The sequence below is a fragment of the Ziziphus jujuba genome, chromosome 6 (genome assembly GCF_031755915.1).
Source record: "Ziziphus jujuba cultivar Dongzao chromosome 6, ASM3175591v1".
Taxonomy (NCBI): Eukaryota; Viridiplantae; Streptophyta; class Magnoliopsida; order Rosales; family Rhamnaceae; genus Ziziphus; species Ziziphus jujuba.
The window spans coordinates 29,202,478-29,225,423 of NC_083384.1; the positions used below are offsets into that span (position 1 = coordinate 29,202,478).

A 22,946-nucleotide genomic window follows, 5' to 3' on the forward strand; every position below is an offset into this window, starting at 1 on the left:
TTTGAAGTAATTGGCGCTACCGTAGAAAAAAGTCTCGATTTGGGCTCGTCGACGGTCGGTTTGCTGTGATTTTTGTCTGGCCGGCAGGTTTTCAAGTGGGCGTCAAGGTGGGGTGATGCGTGTACTATTCTGGTGGCTGAAAATGGGTGAACGATGGTTGGCTGGTTGGGTTTCTCTCTCTAGCTCTCTCTCTCTCTCCCCTCCCCTCTTTCTCTCTCCTTCCTCGGCTCATGTGTTTTGGCCAAAATAAAAGCCACTCATGGGTGATACTGTTCACTCAAGGGATTGGCTGAAAATATGACATGTGGCACACACTGTTCACTCAAGTAAAAATACATTAAAATATTATGGTATTCGAAAAATTTTGTATGTCCATAACTTTTAAACCAGATGTCCAATTTAAGCGTGCCACTAGTCTATGAACTCGTATCGATGAGTACTTCACAACCATGCATGAGTCAAAGCTCAACTGTGCATGAACAAAAAGTCAACTCGGCACCCCCTGGACAGTTTGGACCTCAACTTGTTTTGCTCATAACTTTCAAACCGTAGCTCCGTTTTCAACGTGCTACTAGTCTTTGAACTCGTGACAACGTGTACTTTTTAACAGTACCTCAGTCAATGTGAAATTTCATCAGGAGCAAAAAGTCAACATTTGGCCCTTTCTCGATCAACGCTGGTCAAATCTGGTCAACCTCGGTCAAATTTTAGAAACATGAAAGTTAAGATGTGCTTTGCTGATAGAGCTCCATAAAGATAGCTAGCGAATGTATTGCGTGTGTCCTCACCTCTGAAACTGAGAAGCACATCGTACTTTTCTTGAAAAGAAAGAGAAGAAGAAGCCATGCTTTCTATAACCAGCTGCAAATCCACAAGTTAAAGGAAAATATCAATTGGAAAATTAAACCTTAATCAGAAACTCTCTCTTCAGTGAAGAAGGGTAGAGATATAGTAAATTAGAAATATAATTAAGCTTACCCTTAGATTTAGCATTAGCAAGCAAACAAACTTTTATTGCTTTAATGACTTGGTTACGACAACTAGACCGTGTGGGGTTATACCAACTTTTCGCCTTTTTTCCATGCATTTCGACTTTTTGCAAAAGATTCCCTTCCTTTTTCCCCTTTGCTATTGTGGACTTGAAGTACACGGCTTAAGCTAAGATTATCTAAATTTATATATATTGAAAATGGCCAATAAGATCACTGTTTTTTTTTTTTTTTTTTTTGGGAGATTGAGAAAGGCAGAGTATTTTGGAAGTAGTAGAAAGGAAGTGGATGATACTAATTATATAACCTCACTAAAATCTCTCCTATATGCCACCAAATTGAGCGGCTCCTCAAGAGACAGAGGAAAAAGCAGCTTAAAATGATGAGGTGTTTAAGTTATCATCTTCTCATTATTTTTGTAAGATTTGAACATTTTAGATAAGTTCTATTAGGATCGAAGCAGAAGGCTAGCTAGACAACTAGTTTTTGATACCATATTAAGTTATCATCAGCTCAAAAATTTAAATTCTTAAGAAATGACCCAAATTATGTAGGCTAGCTATCACATAAAGTGGCAAGGGGTAATTAATAATTTATGTTAGCATGATCGTGTTGATGAATGTGGTGTGTCATTGTCACATGTGTTTCTTTCTATTCTATACACCTTCTCCGTTACTCAAATATATATGTAAAATCTTTAATTGAAAATTCAGACTTTGATCATAGAAATAGCTGTGCAGAATTTTGATAATGTCAAGTTCAGGTTGGATGTGATTTCTGCTTAATGGGTATAAAAGGAAAGCAAGTGTATAATGAACACGCTGAGACTCATGATTGTTGCTTTTATTAAAGGTCTTTTAACAAACAAATTATGAAGAAATTGAGGTCCTCCTGCAGATCTTGAATTCATAAAGTTGGTTTTTATTAAAGGTCTCTTTAATCTGAGGCATTCTTTGCATAGGAAACCGGTTACTTCTAGGATACAGAAGAAACAGGAAGGAACACATGAAATAAATTGTCATTTTTCTAGATTTGAATCTAGTTGTCAAGTAGTAGTTAAAATCCGTTCAAACTTTATATGGAAAAAAACACTTGAATAGCTACAGACAGATACACGGCATAGAATAGGAATGCCAATATTTTGCAGTTCACGTATTTTGCGGACAACCACATAAATCAACTCCAACAAAAGCTTTGTTGGATCCCAGTGGTTAAAGAATTCATACTTCTATCACAAAAACAGGGCATTCCAATGCGATGATCAGGAAAAAAAAAAAAAAAAGTGTATTTTACACTAAAAAAACATGTAAACAAAATTAATGTGTCAAGGCTGCCCAGTACATGTCAAAATTGTCATCTCTCTATTCATTCGAAAGCAACCGTTTTGGTGTCTGCATAGCACACAAACAGATTCTTAATTTTATCTAATTTTCTCTGCAAATTAATATTTGTAAAAGCAAAGAAATTCATATTGATTTCACGAAAAACAAGCAATCCAATGCCAAAATAAGATGAAAGACAAAAGGAAGAGAGAACAGAGGAAATGCATTGAAACATGTAAACAGAGTCAGAAAACAGAGGAAATGAAAAGGAAGCAGAATCAGCAAGAACAATAAGAAAGGAAAGAGGAAGTTGGTTTGTGAAGGAAAGCAGTTTGGGGAATAACAGCATGAGGGTTAAAATTGTTGTGACAAAAGAAGAGCTAGAGTGGTTGATGCTTCAGCTCAAGAACAAAGGAGGGAAGAGTTTAGAAGATGTTTTGGAGGAGATTGAGAGAAGCAGAGAGAAAGCTGAAGGTTGGATATCATGGAGTGCCCTGAAGTTCTAGAGATGGATAGATCATCATGAGTCATTTAAAACTACAAAAATTTTTTGTTGAATTTGTAAATTAAACGATGAACCAATTTTTGTAAATATATTTTTAAGAGAGCTCTAGTAGTTGAGGTTCTTGAGATATATACAATATTAAATATATATATATATATATATATATTTGTTTGTGATTTTGTTGTGCTTGTTTGTTTTTTTTCGCACATGGTTCATGAATATATGCTTGCATATCCTTATTTTTCTAGTATATGTAAGACACGGTTTCTTTGGGGTGAATTTGAATACTGCTTTTTCTCAGAAGTGTGATAGCAAATATATGATGTTTTTGTGCTTCAAGATTAACATTATTTTAAGGGAAAATTGACACAAAATTTACAGTGGTGGGATGATTTAGTTGTTGAAAACCACCCTCTAAAAGTCCTTTGTATAGTATGTCTTCAATGATTACACTTGGTTGATGTGTTATAAGGTAAAGGTTTAGCAGTTGATTCTGAACCCAAGGAGAAAAACCAGAAAGAAAGTTGATGTTCTTTAAATAAACCCACTAAAACATTTAACAGCACCCAATTGAATCGGTAACTCAACTGAAATTTCCTCTCCTAAGTAGTCCTCTTACTTTACAATTTGAACCTATTGTGAAGTTAAGGTCAATTCTGGATACCGACGGAATATTAATTAGACAACTTGGCTAAAGAAACTTAAAAGAAAATCTATAAGCTGTCTTCATTTTATTTTATTTTTTGGCTTTTTATTTATTTATTTCATTTATTTATTTATTTATTTATTTTTTAATGTTCAAGCACTCAAAACAGCTCTGCTATTTGACTTTAGGGAATGAATTATACTTAAAAACTTTGACCAAAATTCATAATCAATTTAGACTTACCAATCTAGGGCCCTGATATTAAAGTAATGAGTAATTAGAAACCAAAATTTGTGCATTGAACAAATAATATTGGTAAGATAGATCTTGATGATGAATGAGATATATGATGTGGTTTGACCACATGTCTCTTTCTATTCTCATGTGATCTTTCCATGACTAAAATTTACTGGTCATTTGGATCTATACTAATTTGGAAAATTACGGTCAAGTTTAATTTCTTAGTCAACCAAAAGTAAAAAAAAAAAAAGTCTTTTCTTTTACATGGTCATATTGGATCATTTTTACCCAAAAAAAAAAAAAAAAGAAAGAAAGAAAAAAAGAAAAAAGAAAAAAGAAAAAAAGGTCATATCGGATAAGAAAATTCAGTTTTAGACATAGAAATGTTTATGCAAAGTTTTGATGATCTGAGTTCTGTCCATTAGGGAGGATTTCTGTAATTCTTACGAAGGAAAGCAACTTAAATGCTGGGTATATAAGCCTATAACATTTATGACATGCATGATTTGAAGAATCTTAGGTCTTTTTGGCAGATCTTTGCAGTAATGTCCTTGATTTTATTAATGAAAATCCAATCCGATATTTCTACTTGAAGGAATCAATTATGGAAGTTGGAAAAGCCCATAGGTCCATTTTTCCAAGGCCCTTATATATGAACCAAAAATCTAAATGCATACCCAAATTGTCATTTGTTGGGCTTGAATCTCCTTGTCAAGCAGTAATTGAAATTTGTGCAAACTTTATATGGTGAAACACCTGGAGAGTATGCTCATTGATGAAAACTTTCTAAAATTATATATAAAAAAAAAAAAAAAGGGATAAAGAAACAATTAACCTCAAGGACTTTGTCAAGACTACCTCATGAAATGGTCAAAACACATCATCTTTGAGATGTTTCCAAAAAGATTTTGAAGCATCTCTCTGCTTGCCTGTAATGTCCCTTTCAAATTCATACCGTCTCTCCATGACTCAATTTTTTGGTTACCTGTTTCTTGATTTATATAATTGCAGGTCAAAACAAAAATAAATATCAAGTAAATTTTGATACTCTCAGTAGTAGCATAATATGATCCCAGGTGATTTACGAAACACCTACTGTGATGTGTGTCACATATTTCTTTCTGTTTCTGCACTCTATATCCATGACTTAATTTAGTGGTTCCATGGGTCTCCATTTATAGTTTATACGATTGCGGTCGAGTTTAATAGTCAACCTTTAAACCGATTAGTCCCTTCTCTTACAGGGTCAGCTGGTTGGATCGGGTATTTTGATTCAGATCACATAAATGTTTGTTTTGGCAGGATTTTGTTGATCTGCATTAGTTTTTTCCTCATGTGCTGTCTCTTTGGGACAATGTTCTGTTTAATTGATACTGAAGAAAGCTAGATACTGGTATTCTGCATTATTCTACAGTATCTAAGGCATTTTTATACATCTTTCAGTAATGAGCTTAGTTAATTTATCAATGACCTGTAACACTTGAGCTTTTCCTTCCATAGGAAACTGAGTGATTCTAGGACATGAAAGAAAGACATAGAGACATAAGGACTAAAGAATCCCATAGAAGTTTCTGATTGCATAGCCAAACTATCATTTATTGGATTACAATCCCTCTGTCAATTAGTAACTAAAATCTGCAAAAGCGTTTATATTGAGTATACCTATTGGCTACAATGTAGCAACTTTGCTCAATGGGCATTTAAGGTTTATAAATAACCCTTATTTCCTTCTCTTCCACATTACATATACATATATTAGCTGAAGTGCACTCAGCTCTATATATTAGCCGAATGAAGTGCATTCACACTGAAGCAAGATGATGGAAGCTCTGGCAATATGTACTTCCAAAATGTTCAAAGCTGGTGGAAAAGGAGGCAAGTTTTCAAGCTTTGAACAAATGGGAGGCACATCCTTGAAGTTTCCTTAAATTACAAAGATTGTTTGGAAGAAACTCACTGTCCTTATACATATACACATGTAATTTCTCGAGGGAAGTCAGTTTCTCAATTGACTCGGGTAACTCTTTAGTGGTTCCACTATTGATAAGATATGTCAAGTGCTGCATAGACTCTAAGAGTACTGGAAAATTTTCCAGTTGTCTACCACCACCCAGATCTAGTGATTCAAGAGATTTCAAATTACAAATGCAGCTCAGAAGACTTTTAAGTCTTTCCCAAGAAGCCAAATCTAATCAAACAAGACTTGAAGACAACCAAATATTTTGTAATCCTATAATATGGCTTCAATGATAAATTACTGAAGTCTCAATTATTAATTCCCTTAAATATTATTTTCTTGTCACTTCTATTTTTATTATATAGAAAAGCACTCGGAGAATTCATACATCATTGTACGTACTCAAGGATTTGCTGAATACTGCCCAATTTATGTATTTTATTGACAATGACAGAAGCATATAGATAATAGATTAACTACAAGAAAAGCTTTGTTGCAGACCCGTAAGCAAACCAGTACTAAATCAGGTCATATATAAAAACATGAATCAGAATTCAAAAAATAATGAGGTAAAATTTTCCAGAGATACAGCTTAACTTATCCGGAGATAGTCTTAACACTGCATCACTGCCAGTTCTATATGAAGTAGAATCCTTACACTTTTAATTTGACACATCACCATAACTTGACAATGAACCTATAAAACTTGCTTAGAAAATATTACAATCTATTTCCATCAAAAAGAAATATATGAAATCCACATTGAGCAATTTCACAATCATTTTAACAAAATCAGTCAAAGTGAATTGAGTCACTATGTATAGAGTCCCACACCATATTTTATCTAGAAAAATCTAAGGCTACCAAGTGTTTAGCTTAATGTTACAATGCTGTCCATGTGTTAATTTAATGGTAGTACTGCTCATGCAGAAAGAAATTTGATGAAACCCTGTAGAGAATAATAAGTCGACTGAGCATATTTGAAGAGAAAACAGCTCCTAGCTGACCCATATATCATACTTGGGTGTATAACTTCTTGGAGATAATCAAGCTAATATTTCAAATACATGCATACTAGATGCAATTGATCATAAAATCGACATATTTTGGCAAGTTGACATTACCCAATTCAATACCAAATATATATGCTGATTATATGTTTAGCAACCGATGGAAAGAGTATACATTATGGCAAAGTACAATTCAAAAACACAAAAATGATCAACCATGTATTAAAAATATACTTTATCAAACACTTTGGTAGAAAATAATTACAACTAAGAAATTAAATCAAATAGATAAATATTATACTCAGAAAGTTAAGAGTGTCCAACTAGATGTAAGGATGGATTTACCCATAAAATGCATCAAAAACAACTAAGAATCATAATTCTTCGGTAATATATCCTTTATTTAATTTAATTTTCTCTGCAAATGCATGGAAAATGGCTCATCTAGTTATTAAAAAATTCATATTGATACCATAAAAACAAGTAATGCAATGCCAAAATAAGAAGAAAGACTACGAAGAGAGAACTTCTCCAAGGTACCGTACGATTCATTTGAAGGTAGGTGGCGTGGTGTCTGCATAGCTCACACACATATTCTTCAACGCCTGAAAGTAAAAAAGACACGCAAATGGTGATAACAAAGTTCACCAATATATACATGAGAAATCCATTAAAATACTTTTTATAACAAATATTTTTATTTTCTCTGTATATATCATTTTGAACAAAAGACAAAATTTTCCTTTAGAAATTACCTTACTATTTGTAAACTTATTAGTTTATATATTAATGCAACTAAAAACTACGAAATCCCATGTTGTAAACAGAGTATATTAACTCCTACAAATTAATTTCCCAAAAAAAAAAAAAAAAAAAAAGAAAAAAGTTTAAACCAACTTACCTTAGCAGAGATGGAATATGCATTGATTTTCCTATTCCTTATCCATCATAGCCAACAATGATTTCATAGTTAACTTCAAAGCATGTGTCAAAGTTGTAGCAAGGAATTGTTCTGTTTTTTGGGTTCGTCAACATCCAATTGCTGTGCATCTTCTAGACAGTCAGATAACCTTGAGTTTCTTAGAATGTGATTCATCATCATCTTCTTCCTCATCATAAGAGCCAACAGCTTCGCTTCCACTTGATTCACAACATTCATAGAAGCGTCTCTTATTCTTTCTTTCAGTTTCTGCATCACATCTCTCTAAGTCTTCTTTGTATACAAACTGAACCCCAAACTTCTTAATCTCGTAATACTCATTTCCATTGTTGTTGACACAGGGCAAGATATGGAAGGAGGCCTCAGTGCTACAAGTCGAGGGCCAATTTAGTCTATCCAAATCTTTACAAGATTTCATATTCCATTTTGAAGATCGCAATGTCGATTTGGCTACATACCATAGGACCACGTGATCCGACCTAAAAGCCTTTTCTCCCAACAATATCCCAATATAATCATGATATCTGTAAAGGCGATCATCATCGATGGTTTTGAAATTCAGCTCACACTTAAAAGCAAAGGACATATTTTTGTCAATTTTATTCTGACGAATAACTTTGCAGAAAGCAAAACCCAAGAAGTCGTCGTTGTTCCAATATGGAGGAAGCATAATATTATTGAATGAACTCCCACAAGTTTGATAGCTGAACCACTTTGGGATTTCATCTCCCGGGTATCGAAAAACTTGAACACTTGGAAGAATAACACTTGGGTCCTGTTCCATGAACACGTGGGATATTAATCAACTTGCTCAAAATTATCAATCATCTCAACAAAGGAAAGAAAAATAAATATGCATACAGTGTTTACAAATATAAGACGAGACAAAATTTTAATTACTGCGTGATCAGCTAGCATGGAATTGCGTGTATTCTGATCCAATTTTTCACATCCGTAAAAGTCAATATAATCAAGAAAATCTCTATTTCGAATGATATCTAGATCGTGTAATAGTGGAGCCCTCAAATTTGAAATGTTCTCCAGTGACGTGCAGCCTTTTGCTTTCAAACTCAAACACTGTGATGGAATCTCTGGTAAAGATTTCAATCTCTCACAATAGCGTAATGACAATTCGAGCAAAGAAGATGGAAGGGAAGGCAATTTTTGAAATTTTGAACAATTGTCGAGCCATATAATCTTAAGGTTCCTTAATTTACATAGGTTGTCAGGGAGAAACTGTAAGTCCCCGCAATGTTGCATATATAATCTTCTAAGTGACACTATATTTTCAATTGACTCTGGCAACTCTTTAATGCCCGAGTAATCTAACCAAATATCTATCAAGTGTTCGATAGGCTCCAAGATTTCTGGAAACGTTTTCAGTTTCTCACAACCACACAGATACAGTGTCTCAAGAGATTTCAAATGACAAATGCTTGTCGGAAGACTTTTAAGTCTTTTGCAATGCTCCATATCCAACTCAACAAGACCCGTGAGATACCCAATTGATGGGGGCACTGTTTCTATTGCTGTCCCACGCAAAATTAAATATCTTAAATTGGGTGCAAACTTTTGAGAAATGTGAGTCTGAGATGAGTAGAGACATAAATTGCCTGTAAAACTTTGGATGCAACTTTTGCGATATGTGAAATTATTCAAAACATTCTTAATGCCTCCAAACCTGACAATATCCAAACACCCCTCTGTTCTCTTTGATATATCTTGAAGATCTCGGTGTTTGGAGCAGCCATTCAAATTTAGATAAGTCAGCTTGTCAAGATTTTGAAGAGATAAAAGAACCTGAACCAAGCTTGTACAGCCTTCAAGATTTATACTCTCCAAATTTGGAGCCTGCGACAAATCGGGTAGTTGACTAAGGAACTTGGAATAACTAAGATCAATCCTTCTTAAGAACGGAAGATTCTGTAAAATGAAGAAGATAAGTGGTTAATTATTACTTCATTCATATATGCATGCACTTTAAAATCTAATACAATATAAGCAAATTAAGCATACTACCTGAATTTTACGGTTATTCCAAAGCTTTTCAACGTGGCTGCCACGAAGTACAAGTTCAACAAGATTCTCAGGAATAAAGTTTGATGGCAATGATTTCAAAGGGTAAAGGTCCCACTGAAAAGACCTTAGCTTATTAGAAAGATAAGAATCAAGGTCTTGAGGAATGGACAGTTTGAACTTGTTACTAATACAAGCATCATCCCTATGATAAATTTTGAGAATTCGTAGGTTGCGCATATTTGAGAAGGCTTCATGACACACTTTCACATTTTTTTTAGTATCAAACATGTTGAATGATATGACTTCAACTGCTTTGGTCCCCTGGCATTTAAGATGAACGTCAATGTTATATATAAGGATACAGTTAAGGGAAATTTATTTAGAACTAGTTGGCATGGATATAATTTTGTTTGTTTGAAATGGTTTTGCAAGAAGATCATTAATCAAACAATTTTAGTAGAAATCAATAATGCGTTTATACTTACCGTATTATTTTCCAATACCTCGCAGATTTCCATGGCATCGCACAACCTACTACAATTACCAGTTCTTTATCTTCATCACGTACAATTGCCCGACCCATTTGGTGCAGCAAATCGTGCACATATAGTAGCTCGTTGTTCCTGTACATGTGACTTCCAATATCTTCAATTAAACACTTGTCAATGAGAACACTTATTTCTATTTTTATAGACGAATTACCATCATCTAATATGCTTTCTGCATGGTCTCTTGTAAAAGATGAATCAAATAAGCAAGCAATGTCAAGAAATGTACCCTTGATCGTTTTATCATCTAGTCCTTCATAACTGATTCTCAACACATCTTGAATTTCCAGGTTTGGAAATCTTTCCAACTTCTTCAATGCACTTTCCCAATCATTTTTACTTCTAGAGCAAAGGAAAGAACTCAAGACCTTCAGAGCTAATGGATTGCCATTTGCATAATTTATCACTTCCAACACCATTTTGTCATCCACTGCTGTAGAATTTTTACTAAAAGCATGCAAATGGAAGAGCTTAAGAGATTCGATGTGATTTAACCTCTCAACCTTGTAAATATAGTCTGCTTCTTTTACAAGCACTTGCTTATTTCTAGTTGTAACAATGATTCTACTTCCACATGAAAGTTGGCGATATCCTTCAACTAAAGCATCTAATTGGATTGATCTATCCACGTCATCCAAAACAACCAGTACCTTCTTACGTCGAATTCTGTAAAGGTTAAAAGGTGATGCTACACCTAAGGTATCCAGCTTTACATTAGCTTCAACATTTAATAAATTAGATACAAGTTTCCTTCTCAAATGATCTAATCCGAATCTTCCATATTCTTCTCTAACATTCCAAAGAAAACAACAAGCTTCAAAATTATTAGAAGATGATAAATTATGAAATAAATATATAGCAAGGGTGGTCTTACCAATACCTCCCATGCCCCAAATACCCATGATGCAAACAGCTTTTGTGCCATTGGATAATAGTGATTCAATTTCTTTGATATGCTTTTCAATTCCAATGAGCTGTCCCTTGATATTCTCATCCAATGATAGATATTTTGACAATTTTAATGAAATGTCTTCAACAATTTTTTGAACTAACTTATTTTCAGGCCTGCAAAAATGCTTGAAAAATATATAATTGTTAGAAAAATAGAACTGACACATATTCATATGAAGTGTCATATGTGAAAAAGGGAATGGAGCGTAACTTTAGTAATAGATTTATTTACTTATTCGAATTACACAACTAATTCCCACTATGGTTCTTGCCAACTTAAAATGAAAATAATGTTTTTTTTATTGAATGCATTTCATTATTATTATATTATTTTAATATATTTCATCATTTTAAAATGGAATCTATCAATTTTCTCTCATTCTCTCATTCATTTAGAGAAATGTAGTTAATATTGTAGAATACAAAGTTACCTGAAATCCTTTGAATCCAATCCACATAGATTGGATGCTTCTGTTAAAGCAGCTCTCCATTGATTCACCTTCTCAATTCTATCCTTGAAACTTTTTTCATGTGAATCAAATGCAACTTTGTAACTCCCTTCCTGTTTTCGTACAACAGATGGATCTATGCCATAAAAGATTGGAATAAGAATCAGGCCTCTTATTTTCTTGTATTCAAGTATATGCACAAGTTCATCCAAACACCATGTGGATGAAGCATAGTTTTCCGAGAAGATGATCACCGAAATCTTGGATTCTTTGATGGCTCTGCTTAGTGTTGGTGAAATTTCATCCCCTCTCTTAAGCTCATGATCCATGAAAGTTAAGATTTGGTTTGCCGATAAAGCTGCATAAAGATAGCTAGCGAATGTGTTGCGTGTGTCCTCACCTCTGAAACTGAGAAACACATCGTGTTTTTCTTCAAGAGAAAGAGAAGAAGAAGACATGCTTGCTATAAACAGCTGCAACTCCACAAGTAAAAGGAAAATTTCGATGGGAAAATTAAAGTTTTATTAGCTTGATTTTTTTGTCTATTAATATACACTCAGAGATGACAATCGAAACTCTCTCCTCAGTGAAGAATGATGGAGAAAATTAATTAAAGTTATCACGAAAAGAGTAACACTTTACTGCATATCCACAATTAATTAAGCTTAGCACTAGCAAGAAAGACCAACTTTAGCACTACATATTTGACTCGGTCACGCTGTTCTGATTATAATAAAATGAAAAGTGGTAGAAATTATTTAAAAAAAAAAAATGCTTCTCCTTTGGTACCGTAGGCTATATGAATATGTAATACAGTTGGTGATTTATAAATTTAAAAGTAAAGCAGAATACGAACAATATAATAAACTACAAAACCAGGGAGAAAGAAAAGATTGATTTAAAATCTAAAACTGGCATTTTATGCGGTCCTTGTTTATTGTTTAATATATAACTAATAATTGTCAAGTTGGCTTTTTATGCGGTCGGTGCTTATTGTTTAATCTATAATTAATAATTTTCAAGTTTGCTTGATCTTTATCTGAAGCACTTGTCAAAATCAATGAGGGGTTTTTGGAGTGTAATAGAGTCATTTAGTTTATTATTGCTCTTTTTTCAACCTTGAAAAGCTTCAATTTTGAGATTTGAGATTGATAGAAGAGAACACTTTTGCATTAAATAGGTTATTAAAATGATCGTTTTTGTCAACTAAACTATAGTAATTTTGAATACGTCACATATTTGAGGAATTATAAAAAACTTTGTAGCTTAAAAAATAATAAAAAAAACTTCTTTATATTTCACAGGTTTTAATTTGAACAATAAGCTTCGTATAGATAGTGTCATATATTTTTTTGTCATTTATTTTTGCCCTCAAGTTACACCAGGTGGACCATTTTATATTTATATAGACAACTTGTAACAAAGAAAAAATACACACACACACACACACACACACACACACACACACACACACGCTCTTTTTCATTTTCCCATTTTTATCGTAAAATAATCTTTAAACAAAGCATATTCTCTATGTAATGTGTAACAACCCGCCAGGCTTGTTATTTTTACATATTATTTATTCCGCTGGGGTTTGTTTAATTGTGATCCTCAAGGATAGTAAAAATGAAATGATTTATTTATTATTTTTTTTAAAGTTAACAATTTTTGGTTTTTATGTCGTAACAGAGTATGGTTTATAAATTGGGATGCAAAAGGCCCTTCAATCGAGGAATATTTAGAGAAATGATATGGCTGTTGCAAGATTAATTGTATTCTCACACTGCAGTCCGCGGGGCATGTGGCTAGCTATATAAAAAATGTTATTTTATAATCCCATGGCATGGCTTCAATTATAAATTTCAATTATTTATTCCCTTACATATTATCTTCTTTAACTACTCTTCTTGTCTCTCCTGTTTGTAGTATGTAGAAAAGCGCTTGGAGAGTTCATACATCATTGTAATTGCTAATCAACCTCAAGTATCCGGTGAAGACTTTTAATTTGCAAAAAATGAAACAAAAAAGATATCATCATCCATGGTTTTGAAATTTAGCTTACAACCAATAAACAGAGATATATTGTAGTCAATTTTATTTGGAACAACAATGATACAGAAAGCCAGACCGAAGAAGTTGTGATTATTCCTATATGGATTCTAACAGCATCTCCAGTTGTAAGTGTAGATTGCTGTTTATGTGATATAAAAATTAATATCATTTTAATTTAGATGATATAAATATGTAGTTAATTTTAAAATTGTTCTTCATTTAAAACATGTAAAAGTTTCTTTTATGACTATTAATTACTTGTATATATATTATCAAAGTTTTTTTGAAAAAATTGACTTTTTAAAAAATTTTTTGCTTTTCAAGAAACTTTACAATATTTGAAAAAATCTTCAAAAATAGAATGTCACCTTTACAGTGTTTATTTTTTTCTTGCTATATCAGTTTGACAAAGTATTTATGCAGACTCATAGAAATTTTTTTTGGAGTAACTATCTAATTTTTTGATTTGATAAAAAAAATTTAGAAATACAAAAAGCCATTAAAGATGCTGTGAAATCAATTTTTGGAGCTTTAAGGACAAAATCACCAAAAGCAGTGCTTTCTCTAAGAGGAAAGGAGGTTCTTTGCACTAGAAAACAGAGGAGATGAAAAAGCAGAATCAGTAAGAAGAAGAATAGGAAAGAGCAAGTGCATTTGTGAAGGGAAGCGGGAACAAATAGCATGAGGGTTAAGACTGTTGTGATGAAAGAAAAGCAAGAGTGCTTGATGCTTTAGCTCAAGAACAAAGGAGGATTTTAGACGATGTTTTTGAGAGTATCATTGTTAGGAATACAGAGAATTCACAAATTGTGAATTCATTAAATTCATTAGCAAAATTGTGTATAAGAATTGCTTTACACGTGGCTTATGCCCACCCACTGGTTTTGTCTTTTCTAGAGCAGATAACCTTGTATATAACATATATCCATATAAATAGAATTGTTTTCCTCTCTCAGCCGTCATTGAGTTGGGATTTCACAGAGCCATTTTTCCTTTGTAATCAAAATCTTCACTTGGTATCATAGCCCTCTAAGGCATACGCTATCTTAAAAAAAAAAAAATTACAGATCAAATCAAAATGTCTTCAGAAACAAATCGCATAAGCACCCATTCCTCTCCAGCTCAATTAGGTGAGATGACAACCCAGGGGATTCTTCTTGCTGGAAACAATGTGGCTCACCTTTTGGAAATCTTCTTAGTTCTCTTCTCTCGGTCAGGTTGGATCGAGACAACTTTCTACTGTGGCGTTCAATGGTTATTCCTCTAGCTCAAGGACAGTGTATGGATGGTTTCTTACTAGGAACTAGACCTTGTCCTGCAAAGTTTATTCAAGGCTCAAACTCAGAACTCATACAAAATCCAGAGTATGAACAGTGGGTCACTCTTGACCAAGCTCTTATGGGATGGCTTCTTGGCTCAATGACTCCTCCCGTGGCCACTGAAGTTATGGATTTGAATACCTCTAGAGATGTTTGGAAGGCATTTGAAGTCTTATTTGGCACAGCAAATAGATCTAGAGCTAATCAACTTAGGATGACTCTTCAAACTACAAGGACGAGGACAATGAAGATGGAAGATTACCTTATTCTAATGAAATAAAATGCTGATAATATGGCTCTTGCTGGAGAACCAGTATCAATAAATTCATTGATTTCATGTGTTTTCGCAGGATTGGATGCTGAATATCTTCCTGTTGTTTGTCAAATTAATGCTAAAGAATCAATTAAATGGCAAGAGTTTTGGGCAACACGCATGACCTTTGAAAACACTCTAGAGCAGTTGAATCTTGTCAATGCCAATCTTACACCAGCAGTTGCTAACCGGGCTATCAACAAACAGGGAAACTACTCATGGACAACATCAAAATCAGAGCCAACCTTCAGGTACAGGACAAACATCTGAAACCTTTAAAGGTGGAGGTAGACACAGAGGTCTTGGTGGTAGATTCAATGGTGGATGATTCGATAACTCTAAGCCAACTTGCCAAGTCTATGGCTTGTATGGACACTCAGCTGCTTTTTGCTACCATCGTTTTAATGAAAGCTACATGGGCTCCTCAAGAAACCAAAGTGGTGATAGAAAAGCTGCTGCTTATGTTGCGTCACCAGAGATAGTTGCAAACCAAGCTTGGTATGCTGATAGTGGAGCAACAAATCACACAACCCCTGATATGAGCCATCTCAATCAACATATTGAATATCATGGTAATGATTTTTCGACTGTTGGAAATCGCTCTAAATTAAAAATTTCTCACATAGGGAAATCTATTGTTCATTCTAGAAGTTCACATATTTCACCAAGTCATCTCAAACAAATTGTGCATGTTCCAAAAATCACAAAAAATTTATTGAGTATATCTAGACTCACAGCAGATAATAATGTAGTTGTTGAATTTCATGCTAATTCTTGTTTTGTGAAGGACAAGCAAGCCGAGAAGGTGGTGTTGCAAGGGAAACTTAGAGAAAGCTTGTTGTGAGATCCCACATCGGTTGGAAAGGGAAACGAAGCATGCCTTATAAGAGGGTGTTAATATCTTTCCCTTGAGAGGCCTTTTAAAACTGTGCGGGTTGGGTCCAAAGTGGATAATATCTCATGCAGATGGACTGGGCTGTTACAGTTGGTATCAGAGCCAGACCCGGATCGATGTGCTAGCAAGGACACTGGGCCCCAAGAGGGGTAGATTGTGAGATCCCACATCGGTTGCAAAGGGGAATGAAGCATGCCTTATAAGAGGGTGTGGATATATTTCCCTTGAGAGGTCTTTTACACTTGTACCAACTTGAACTTCCACTCAGTATTCAAAATCAAAGACTTAGAGGTGAAAACACAAGGGTGTCTAACTTTTAGCAAGCTTGTATAGTTTCTTGTTCAAGAGATGTCAAACCATGTATCTTTAGTCAAAGTTTAGAGTCAACAAATGATGTATGGCATAGGAGATTAAGTCATCCATCTCATAGAGTTTTGAGTCAAGTCCTTAAATCTTGCAATCAAAAATTTCAGTTTAATGAAAATCCAAGTTTCTGTGATACATGTCAATTTGGCAAATCTCATTCTCTGCCCTTTAAAACTGCTGATACTCACACAAATTCACCATTGGAGCTGATACACTCTGACCTTTGGGGTGCTTCATCTGTGACCTCTCCATCTAATTTTAAATATTATGTTAGCTTTCTTGATGACTTTACTTGGTACAAATGGATTTATCTTTTGAAAAACAAATCTGAAACTTTAAATGCGTTTATTCAGTTTAAGGCTCTTGTTGAAAACAAGTTTGATAAGAAAATAAAAACTTTTCAAGCAGATTGGGGTGGAGAGTTTAGAAACTTTGTTCCTTTTCTAAAACAAATTGGAGTGGAATTTAAACATCCATGTCCTCACACTAGTGAGCAAAATGGAGGAGTAGAAAGAAAACATAGATATATAGTGGAAATGGGATTAACCCTTTTGGTCCAAGCTTCCATGCCTCTGAAATATTGGTGGGAAGCCTTTCAAACTGCTGTCTGCTTAATAAATCGATTTCCAACACCCATCCTTCGAGGTATTTCACCTTGGGAAAAACTCCATAAAAGAATTCCAAATTACTCTCAACTTAAAGTGTTTGGTTGTGCTTGTTTTCCTTGTCTTAGACCATATCAAAACCATAAGTTTCAGTTCCACTCAACCAAATGTGTTTTCTTGGGTTATAGTGACTCACACAAAGGTTTTAAATGTTTAAGCTCCAGTGGTAGAATTTATATATCTAGGCATGTTCAGTTCAATGAGAAAGAATTTCCATTTAAAGTTGGTTTTCTAAATATAAGAGTCTCAGAGTCAACATCCATACCAATGGCAATTAATTGCCTTCAGTTTCCTTTAAGTACGACCTCTTTTGAGCAACCAAACACTCTTGCCCCTTTGACTGAAGGTCAACCATCAAATAATTCAAATTCAAATGCACTAAATCACTTGGTTGGTATAAGCAATACTCAAAATTCCAATGCAACAAATCCTACCCAAACTCCTTGCTTACAAGAAGATTCATTGTCTAACAGCAACATAAGAGAAAATTCCCCCTCAACTATTGAGCAAACATTTCCTGGCTCTGATAAAGAAGAAATGGCAAGTCATGAACTAGCTCTTGAAATGACTCAACAACAACATGAATCTTTGCCTCGATTACCATGTCATCCTATGGAAATAAGATCCAAAAGTGGCATCTTCAAGCCAAAGACATATTCAGTACATGCTCAGAAACATCAAATTTCACAAGAAATTGGCTCTTTTGAACTTGCAGCAGTAAAAGAAACCTTACAGTCAAAAGATTGGGAACATGCAATGGATGAAGAATATCTTGCTCTCATAAAGAATAAAACTTGGACCTTGGTGCCTTACTCTTCTCATTTCAATTTGGCTGGAAACGAATGGGTTTTTTGAACCAAATATAATGCAGATGGGAGTGTACAAAGGCACAAAGCTAGATTGGTTGGAAAGGGATTTCATCTAAATCCGAGAATCGACTTCTTTGAGACATATAGCTCTGTGGTCAAAGCTCCAACTATTAGAGTAACCTTAGCTATTGTTGTTGTTGAAAATTGGGAAGTACGACAACTTGACATTAATAATGGCTTTTTGAATGGTTTCTTGGAAGAAGAATACACATGCACCAACTTGAAGGCTATATTGATCAAACCAAACCTAATTATGTGAGCAAACTAAATAAAGCATTATATGGACTCAAACAAGCTCCTCGAGCATGGTATGATAGATTGCGAAGCACTCTCTTGAATTGGGGTTTCAAAAATTCAAAAGCTGATACATCTCTTTGCTTTCTTATTCAAAAGCCAACTGTGATATTTGTGCTGATATATGTGGATGACTTTATAGTGACTAGCAGCAATACTCAGTTTATTCAGAATTTTATTAAAGCATTGCTTCGGTTATTTGCTTTAAAGGATCTAGGACAACTCCATTACTTTCTTGGTGTGGAAGTCACAAGAGATAGCTCTCGTTTGTATCTCACACAAGGAAAATATATTGATGATTTACTTAAAAAGGTTGAAATGGAAAATCTGAAGCCTTGCTCTACACCTGCTGTAGTTGGTAAATACTTAACAGTAATTGAAGGTGATGTTTTGGAAAATCCAACTACTTATCGAAGTGTGATTGGTGCTTTACAATATCTTTCTCACACAAGACCCAACATAGCCTTCATTGTAAATAAACTCAGCCAATATCTTCACACTCCAACTTTAACCCATTGGCAAGCAGCAAAACGAGTGCTCAGGTATCTTAAAGGAACCATGGACTATGGTTTACATATATCACCTTGTGACAGACTTACCTTAACTGGTTTCTCAAATGCAGATTGGGCTTGTAGTCCCGATGATAGAAAATCCATTGCCATATACTGTGTATATTTGGGTGACTCTTTAGTCTCTTGGTCTTCTAGAAAGCAACATGTAGTAGCGAGATCAAGCACCGAATCAAAATATAGAGCACTTGCTCATGTAGCAGCTAAAATCGGTTGGATTCAATCACTACTTACGAAGCTGAAAATTGTTCCTCCTTCTTGTCCAATAACCTGGTGTGATAATCAAAGTGCCATCTCTCTTGCTTCAAATCCTGTTTTTCATGCACGAACTAAATACATTGAGGTGGATGTTCACTTTATTCATAATAAAATTCTTGGGAAAGCATTAGAAGTAAGATATGTTCTTTCTAGTGATGAAGTTGCTAATGGTTTGACAAAAGCTATCTCTGCTACTCGTTTTCATGAATTCAGGCATAAACTCGGAATGATACCTTCACCCTCTCGTTTGAGGGGGGCTGTTAGAAATACAGAGAATTCACAGATTCATTAAATTTATTAGTAAAATTGTGTATAAGAATTGCTTTACACGTGGCTTATACCCACCCACTGGTTTTGTCCTTTCTAGAGCAGATAACCTTGTATATAACATATATCCATATAAATAGAATTGTTTTCCTCTCTCAGGCGTCATTGAGCTGGGATTTCACAGAGCCATTTTTCCTTTGTAATCAAAATCTTCACTATCATGGAGTGCCCTGAAGATGTAGAGATGGACAGATCATCATGAGGCATCAAAACCCAAAAAAATTGAGTTTGTAAATTAAATCATGACCTATTTTTGTAATAATTTTCTTTTATGAAAACTTTTTTATTTTTGTGATTTTGTTGTGCTTTGTGTCTGTTTTTAAATGTAGTTCACGAAATATATGATTTTTTTATTCTTATTTTTATAATATAAGCTAGACTTGCTATGTTTATATTGCATAGTTATGAAATATAATTTTTTATATTTTTATTATAATTAATCATATTTTAAATATATTTTCAAATATATAAAAATATTAACGGATAGTAATTGATTATATGCACATATATTATGAAAAAACAGAATATTGGCCACAATAAATGGAGTGCCGTAAAGTCTATATTTAGTAAGTAAATGTTTTTAGCTACAGAAAAAATCGTTATTAGGTTCTGGCCAATGATGCTGTGGCTAGAAGTTTCTAACGACAACATATTATGGTTAAAAATTTATAACCACACTTTTGGCAACGACAATTTTAATAATTAAATTTAATTATTAGGGCTAAAAAGCTTTTTATTGTTGCCAAAAATGATTTTAGCCACAATAATTTATGGTAGCTAAGTTCGATGGCTAATGCTCTCTCTTTTATTATTATTATTATTATTTGTAGTGATATGACATATTTCTTATTTATGTATATATATATATATATATTTATAAAATGATATAGGTTGGGGGGAAAAAAAACAGGTGGTTCGGTTGAAAATTTAATGCAACTTTACATATGGAAGAAAGTCATACGTTTCTGACGCATGTGGAAGGAAACCTTTTTTTTTTTCCCCCGTAAATTACTTTTTTGACGTAAGATTTCCTTCCACGTCACACAGAGAAAAAGTAAAATTATAAAAATTGATAAGCTATAATAGTCTATTCAAGTGATACACATCATTTCATCCACAACCAAAAAAATAAAATAAAATAAAATAAAATTGCTGATAATTAATTAATTAATTAATTACTTTTTTCTTTAAAAAAATTTAAAAATTATGTAATAAAGAGTCTGAAAAGGTTACAAAATTATGGACTATTTAAGCGACCAAGTGAAAGCGAACTGGCCCGAGCAAATCTTCTGGATAGTGCACCTTTTTCTTCCGTTAAGAAAAAAATCTAAAACCTAATTTGGGTGAAAATTTGAAATTTTTTAGATTTGGACCATTTTTATGGTAAAAAAATTGTTAGTCCCAAGGAAAGTAAACTTCAACATATGGGAAAATATGATAGAAAATATATTCCGCAAAAAAAAAAAAAAAGTGATTTTGAAATTCCTATAATTTTATATATTTTATTAAAAACAATCATTTTTTTAAAATTTAAAGCACAAATTAATTAATTATTTAATACTAACTAAAATTTTAAAAAATTATTTATAAAAAAATTAATTATTAACAAATTAATTCTCAAGAAATCAATTCTTTTTAACTCCTTTTAAATTTCATTTTCTAAACGGGTTAATTCTGAATATAAAAAGAGAAAGAATTCCATTGGGATCATCAATTTGGGATAGTTGGAAGGTAAATAGCGTCATTTTGTTTCTCGTTGCTCAGAATTCCATTGGGATCATCAATTTGGGATAGTTGGAAGGTAAATAGCGTCATTTTATGCTCTTTTTTTGTCTATGTAATAGTGCGCGGTAAACCAAGAAAATGCAAAATTATGAGGCCCTCAGTTTTTTGAGAGTTGATTATCTTCCAAAACTAGCCGTTCTGCCTCATGGGCTTGAAGGTCTTATAAGTTTGCAAGAACTCCATATTTGGCGCTGCAATAGAAAGAGCCTTCCATATTGGATCAGCGAACTTGTATCACACAAAAGATTTGAGTATTTTGGTATGTCCTCATTTGGCTTGATATGTCCTTATTTGGCATCCTACCCTGGCGGAATAAGTAGAGACTCTTCTTTCAACATACTGGAGATTGTGGGTTTTCCAATCTTATTGCAAGGATGCCAAAGTAGAAAAGGTGCTGATTGGTATAAGGTTGCTCATATCCCAAATTTGAAATTTCCGCACTTTCAGTCTTTCATTGCGTCTTTAGATAATCGGAAGGTAACCTACTCATCAATTAATTTGGTCTTTTTGTACCTATTTATCACCACTCATTTATGTTATATATTTGTTTCTTATAAAAGTACTTCCTCTTTTCTTTGGAAGATAATTCTAGATTCTTGTCCTTGTATATTAGATAGAATGGCTAATTACAGAAGTCAAATACAATATGTATTTCAGATGGTCACTGCCAATGTTTATGTCCTCCCTCAGAGATTTTTATGCTTGAACAAGTTTTTGTTTAATTAATGTTATATTGCAGGAACTGGATCTTATTCAAAACTTTTGGACTCTTCAATTATGAGCATGCATTGAGAGGTAATTGTACAATTTCTGCTTTCCTTCCATTAAATTTCTTATATCTATGTACGACTTTAGAACTATGTAACTTGAATCTTGAACTAGATTGATGGGCTTAGTGTATTTTGATAATTTTCCATTTGATAAATGCACAAAATAAGTTGAATTTTAATCTCAATAGTGGCAGAGTAGAAATATGGTGGAGGATCCAAATATCAGCCATTTGACATTTTGTTATGGGTATACCTAGGTCATTTAATACGCTTTTTGCGATATCCATTATGAGCATAATGTTCTTTGCCTTCAGAAGTAAACATATTCTGAGGATGTTCTAAATCTTTTAAAAGTATGTTTAATATTTCAATTTGTGAGAAAAAGTAAGAGAGATTTTTTAACCCAAAAAAAAAAAAAAAAAAAAATCCTAGCTACATGATCATGCTCTCAGAAGCCCCAGCTACCCTTTTTTTTTTCCTCGTAGTGAAGGCTCTGCTATCTCTCTGTCTTCAAAAGTATACAAACTTTGAGCATGTCTTAAATCTTTAGAAAAGTATGATTAACCTATAATATTTTCAATTTGAGAGAAAAACGAAAAGATATTTTTTAACCAAAAGAAAAAGAAAAACAAAACAAAAACCATCCTATTTATATGATCATGCTCTTAATTGTTCTCTCTTAAATGGAATAATGGGGTTGAAAGGCTAAAGAGCCCCTGCTATCTCTCTGTTTTTTGAAATTTGTTAACTTTTACTTATTTATTTATAATGGAATTTATTGAAAGATATTGTGGGATACTCTCGGTGGAGAAAGGAAAGGAGAGAGGAAATAAGAACACTTATACAAAATATCTTCATCAATCTCCCAGCCTTATTTGCCACCTAAGT

At 33.5% G+C, this 22,946-nt stretch overlaps 4 protein-coding genes across 4 annotated transcripts in view; all 4 read right to left on the bottom strand.

The window, feature by feature from the left end:
* LOC125418183 (TMV resistance protein N-like) overlaps positions 1-22,946 on the bottom strand; it is a 44,711-nt gene that overhangs the window by 14,262 nt on the left and 7,503 nt on the right. The gene's annotated exons all lie outside the window — the stretch shown is intronic.
* On the bottom strand, positions 6,836-8,577 carry LOC132804329 (disease resistance-like protein CSA1). Its single transcript, XM_060818574.1, has 3 exons — positions 8,471-8,577; positions 7,571-8,384; positions 6,836-7,274 (listed from the first exon to the last, which is right to left on the bottom strand). Exons 1-2 carry the CDS (start codon positions 8,525-8,527, stop codon positions 7,731-7,733), a joined length of 711 nt encoding a protein of 236 aa, XP_060674557.1. The 5' UTR covers positions 8,528-8,577; the 3' UTR covers positions 6,836-7,274; positions 7,571-7,730.
* LOC132804059 (probable WRKY transcription factor 19) lies at positions 8,592-9,865 on the bottom strand. The gene is made up of 3 exons (XM_060817953.1): positions 9,629-9,865; positions 8,847-9,532; positions 8,592-8,700 (listed from the first exon to the last, which is right to left on the bottom strand). Exons 1-3 carry the CDS (start codon positions 9,863-9,865, stop codon positions 8,592-8,594), a joined length of 1,032 nt encoding a protein of 343 aa, XP_060673936.1.
* LOC125418991 (disease resistance protein RPV1-like) lies at positions 9,403-12,918 on the bottom strand. Its single transcript, XM_048463741.2, has 4 exons — positions 11,559-12,918; positions 10,114-11,241; positions 9,629-9,949; positions 9,403-9,532 (listed from the first exon to the last, which is right to left on the bottom strand). The coding sequence occupies exons 1-3, from the start codon at positions 12,032-12,034 to the stop codon at positions 9,892-9,894; spliced, it is 1,662 nt and encodes a 553-aa protein (XP_048319698.2). The 5' UTR covers positions 12,035-12,918; the 3' UTR covers positions 9,403-9,532; positions 9,629-9,891.

What these genes read in the sequence shown, in the direction of transcription:
- LOC132804329 (XM_060818574.1), bottom strand. Translation starts at nt 8,527, where the DNA reads ATGCTAGCTGATCACGCAGTAATTAAAATTTTGTCTCGTCTTATATTT. An exon ending in GTCTTATATTTGTAAACACT is followed by an intron (nt 8,385 to 8,470) that starts GTATGCATATTT and finishes TTCATGGAACAG; the next exon opens with GACCCAAGTGTTATTCTTCC.
- LOC132804059 (XM_060817953.1), bottom strand. Translation starts at nt 9,865, where the DNA reads ATGCGCAACCTACGAATTCTCAAAATTTATCATAGGGATGATGCTTGT. An exon ending in GGAATAACCGTAAAATTCAG is followed by an intron (nt 9,533 to 9,628) that starts GTAGTATGCTTA and finishes TTCATTTTACAG; the next exon opens with AATCTTCCGTTCTTAAGAAG. An exon ending in CAACATTGCGGGGACTTACA is followed by an intron (nt 8,701 to 8,846) that starts GTTTCTCCCTGA and finishes AATCTTTACCAG; the next exon opens with AGATTCCATCACAGTGTTTG.
- LOC125418991 (XM_048463741.2), bottom strand. Translation starts at nt 12,034, where the DNA reads ATGTCTTCTTCTTCTCTTTCTCTTGAAGAAAAACACGATGTGTTTCTC. An exon ending in TTGGATTCAAAGGATTTCAG is followed by an intron (nt 11,242 to 11,558) that starts GTAACTTTGTAT and finishes GCATTTTTGCAG; the next exon opens with GCCTGAAAATAAGTTAGTTC. An exon ending in AGGTATTGGAAAATAATACG is followed by an intron (nt 9,950 to 10,113) that starts GTAAGTATAAAC and finishes CTTAAATGCCAG; the next exon opens with GGGACCAAAGCAGTTGAAGT.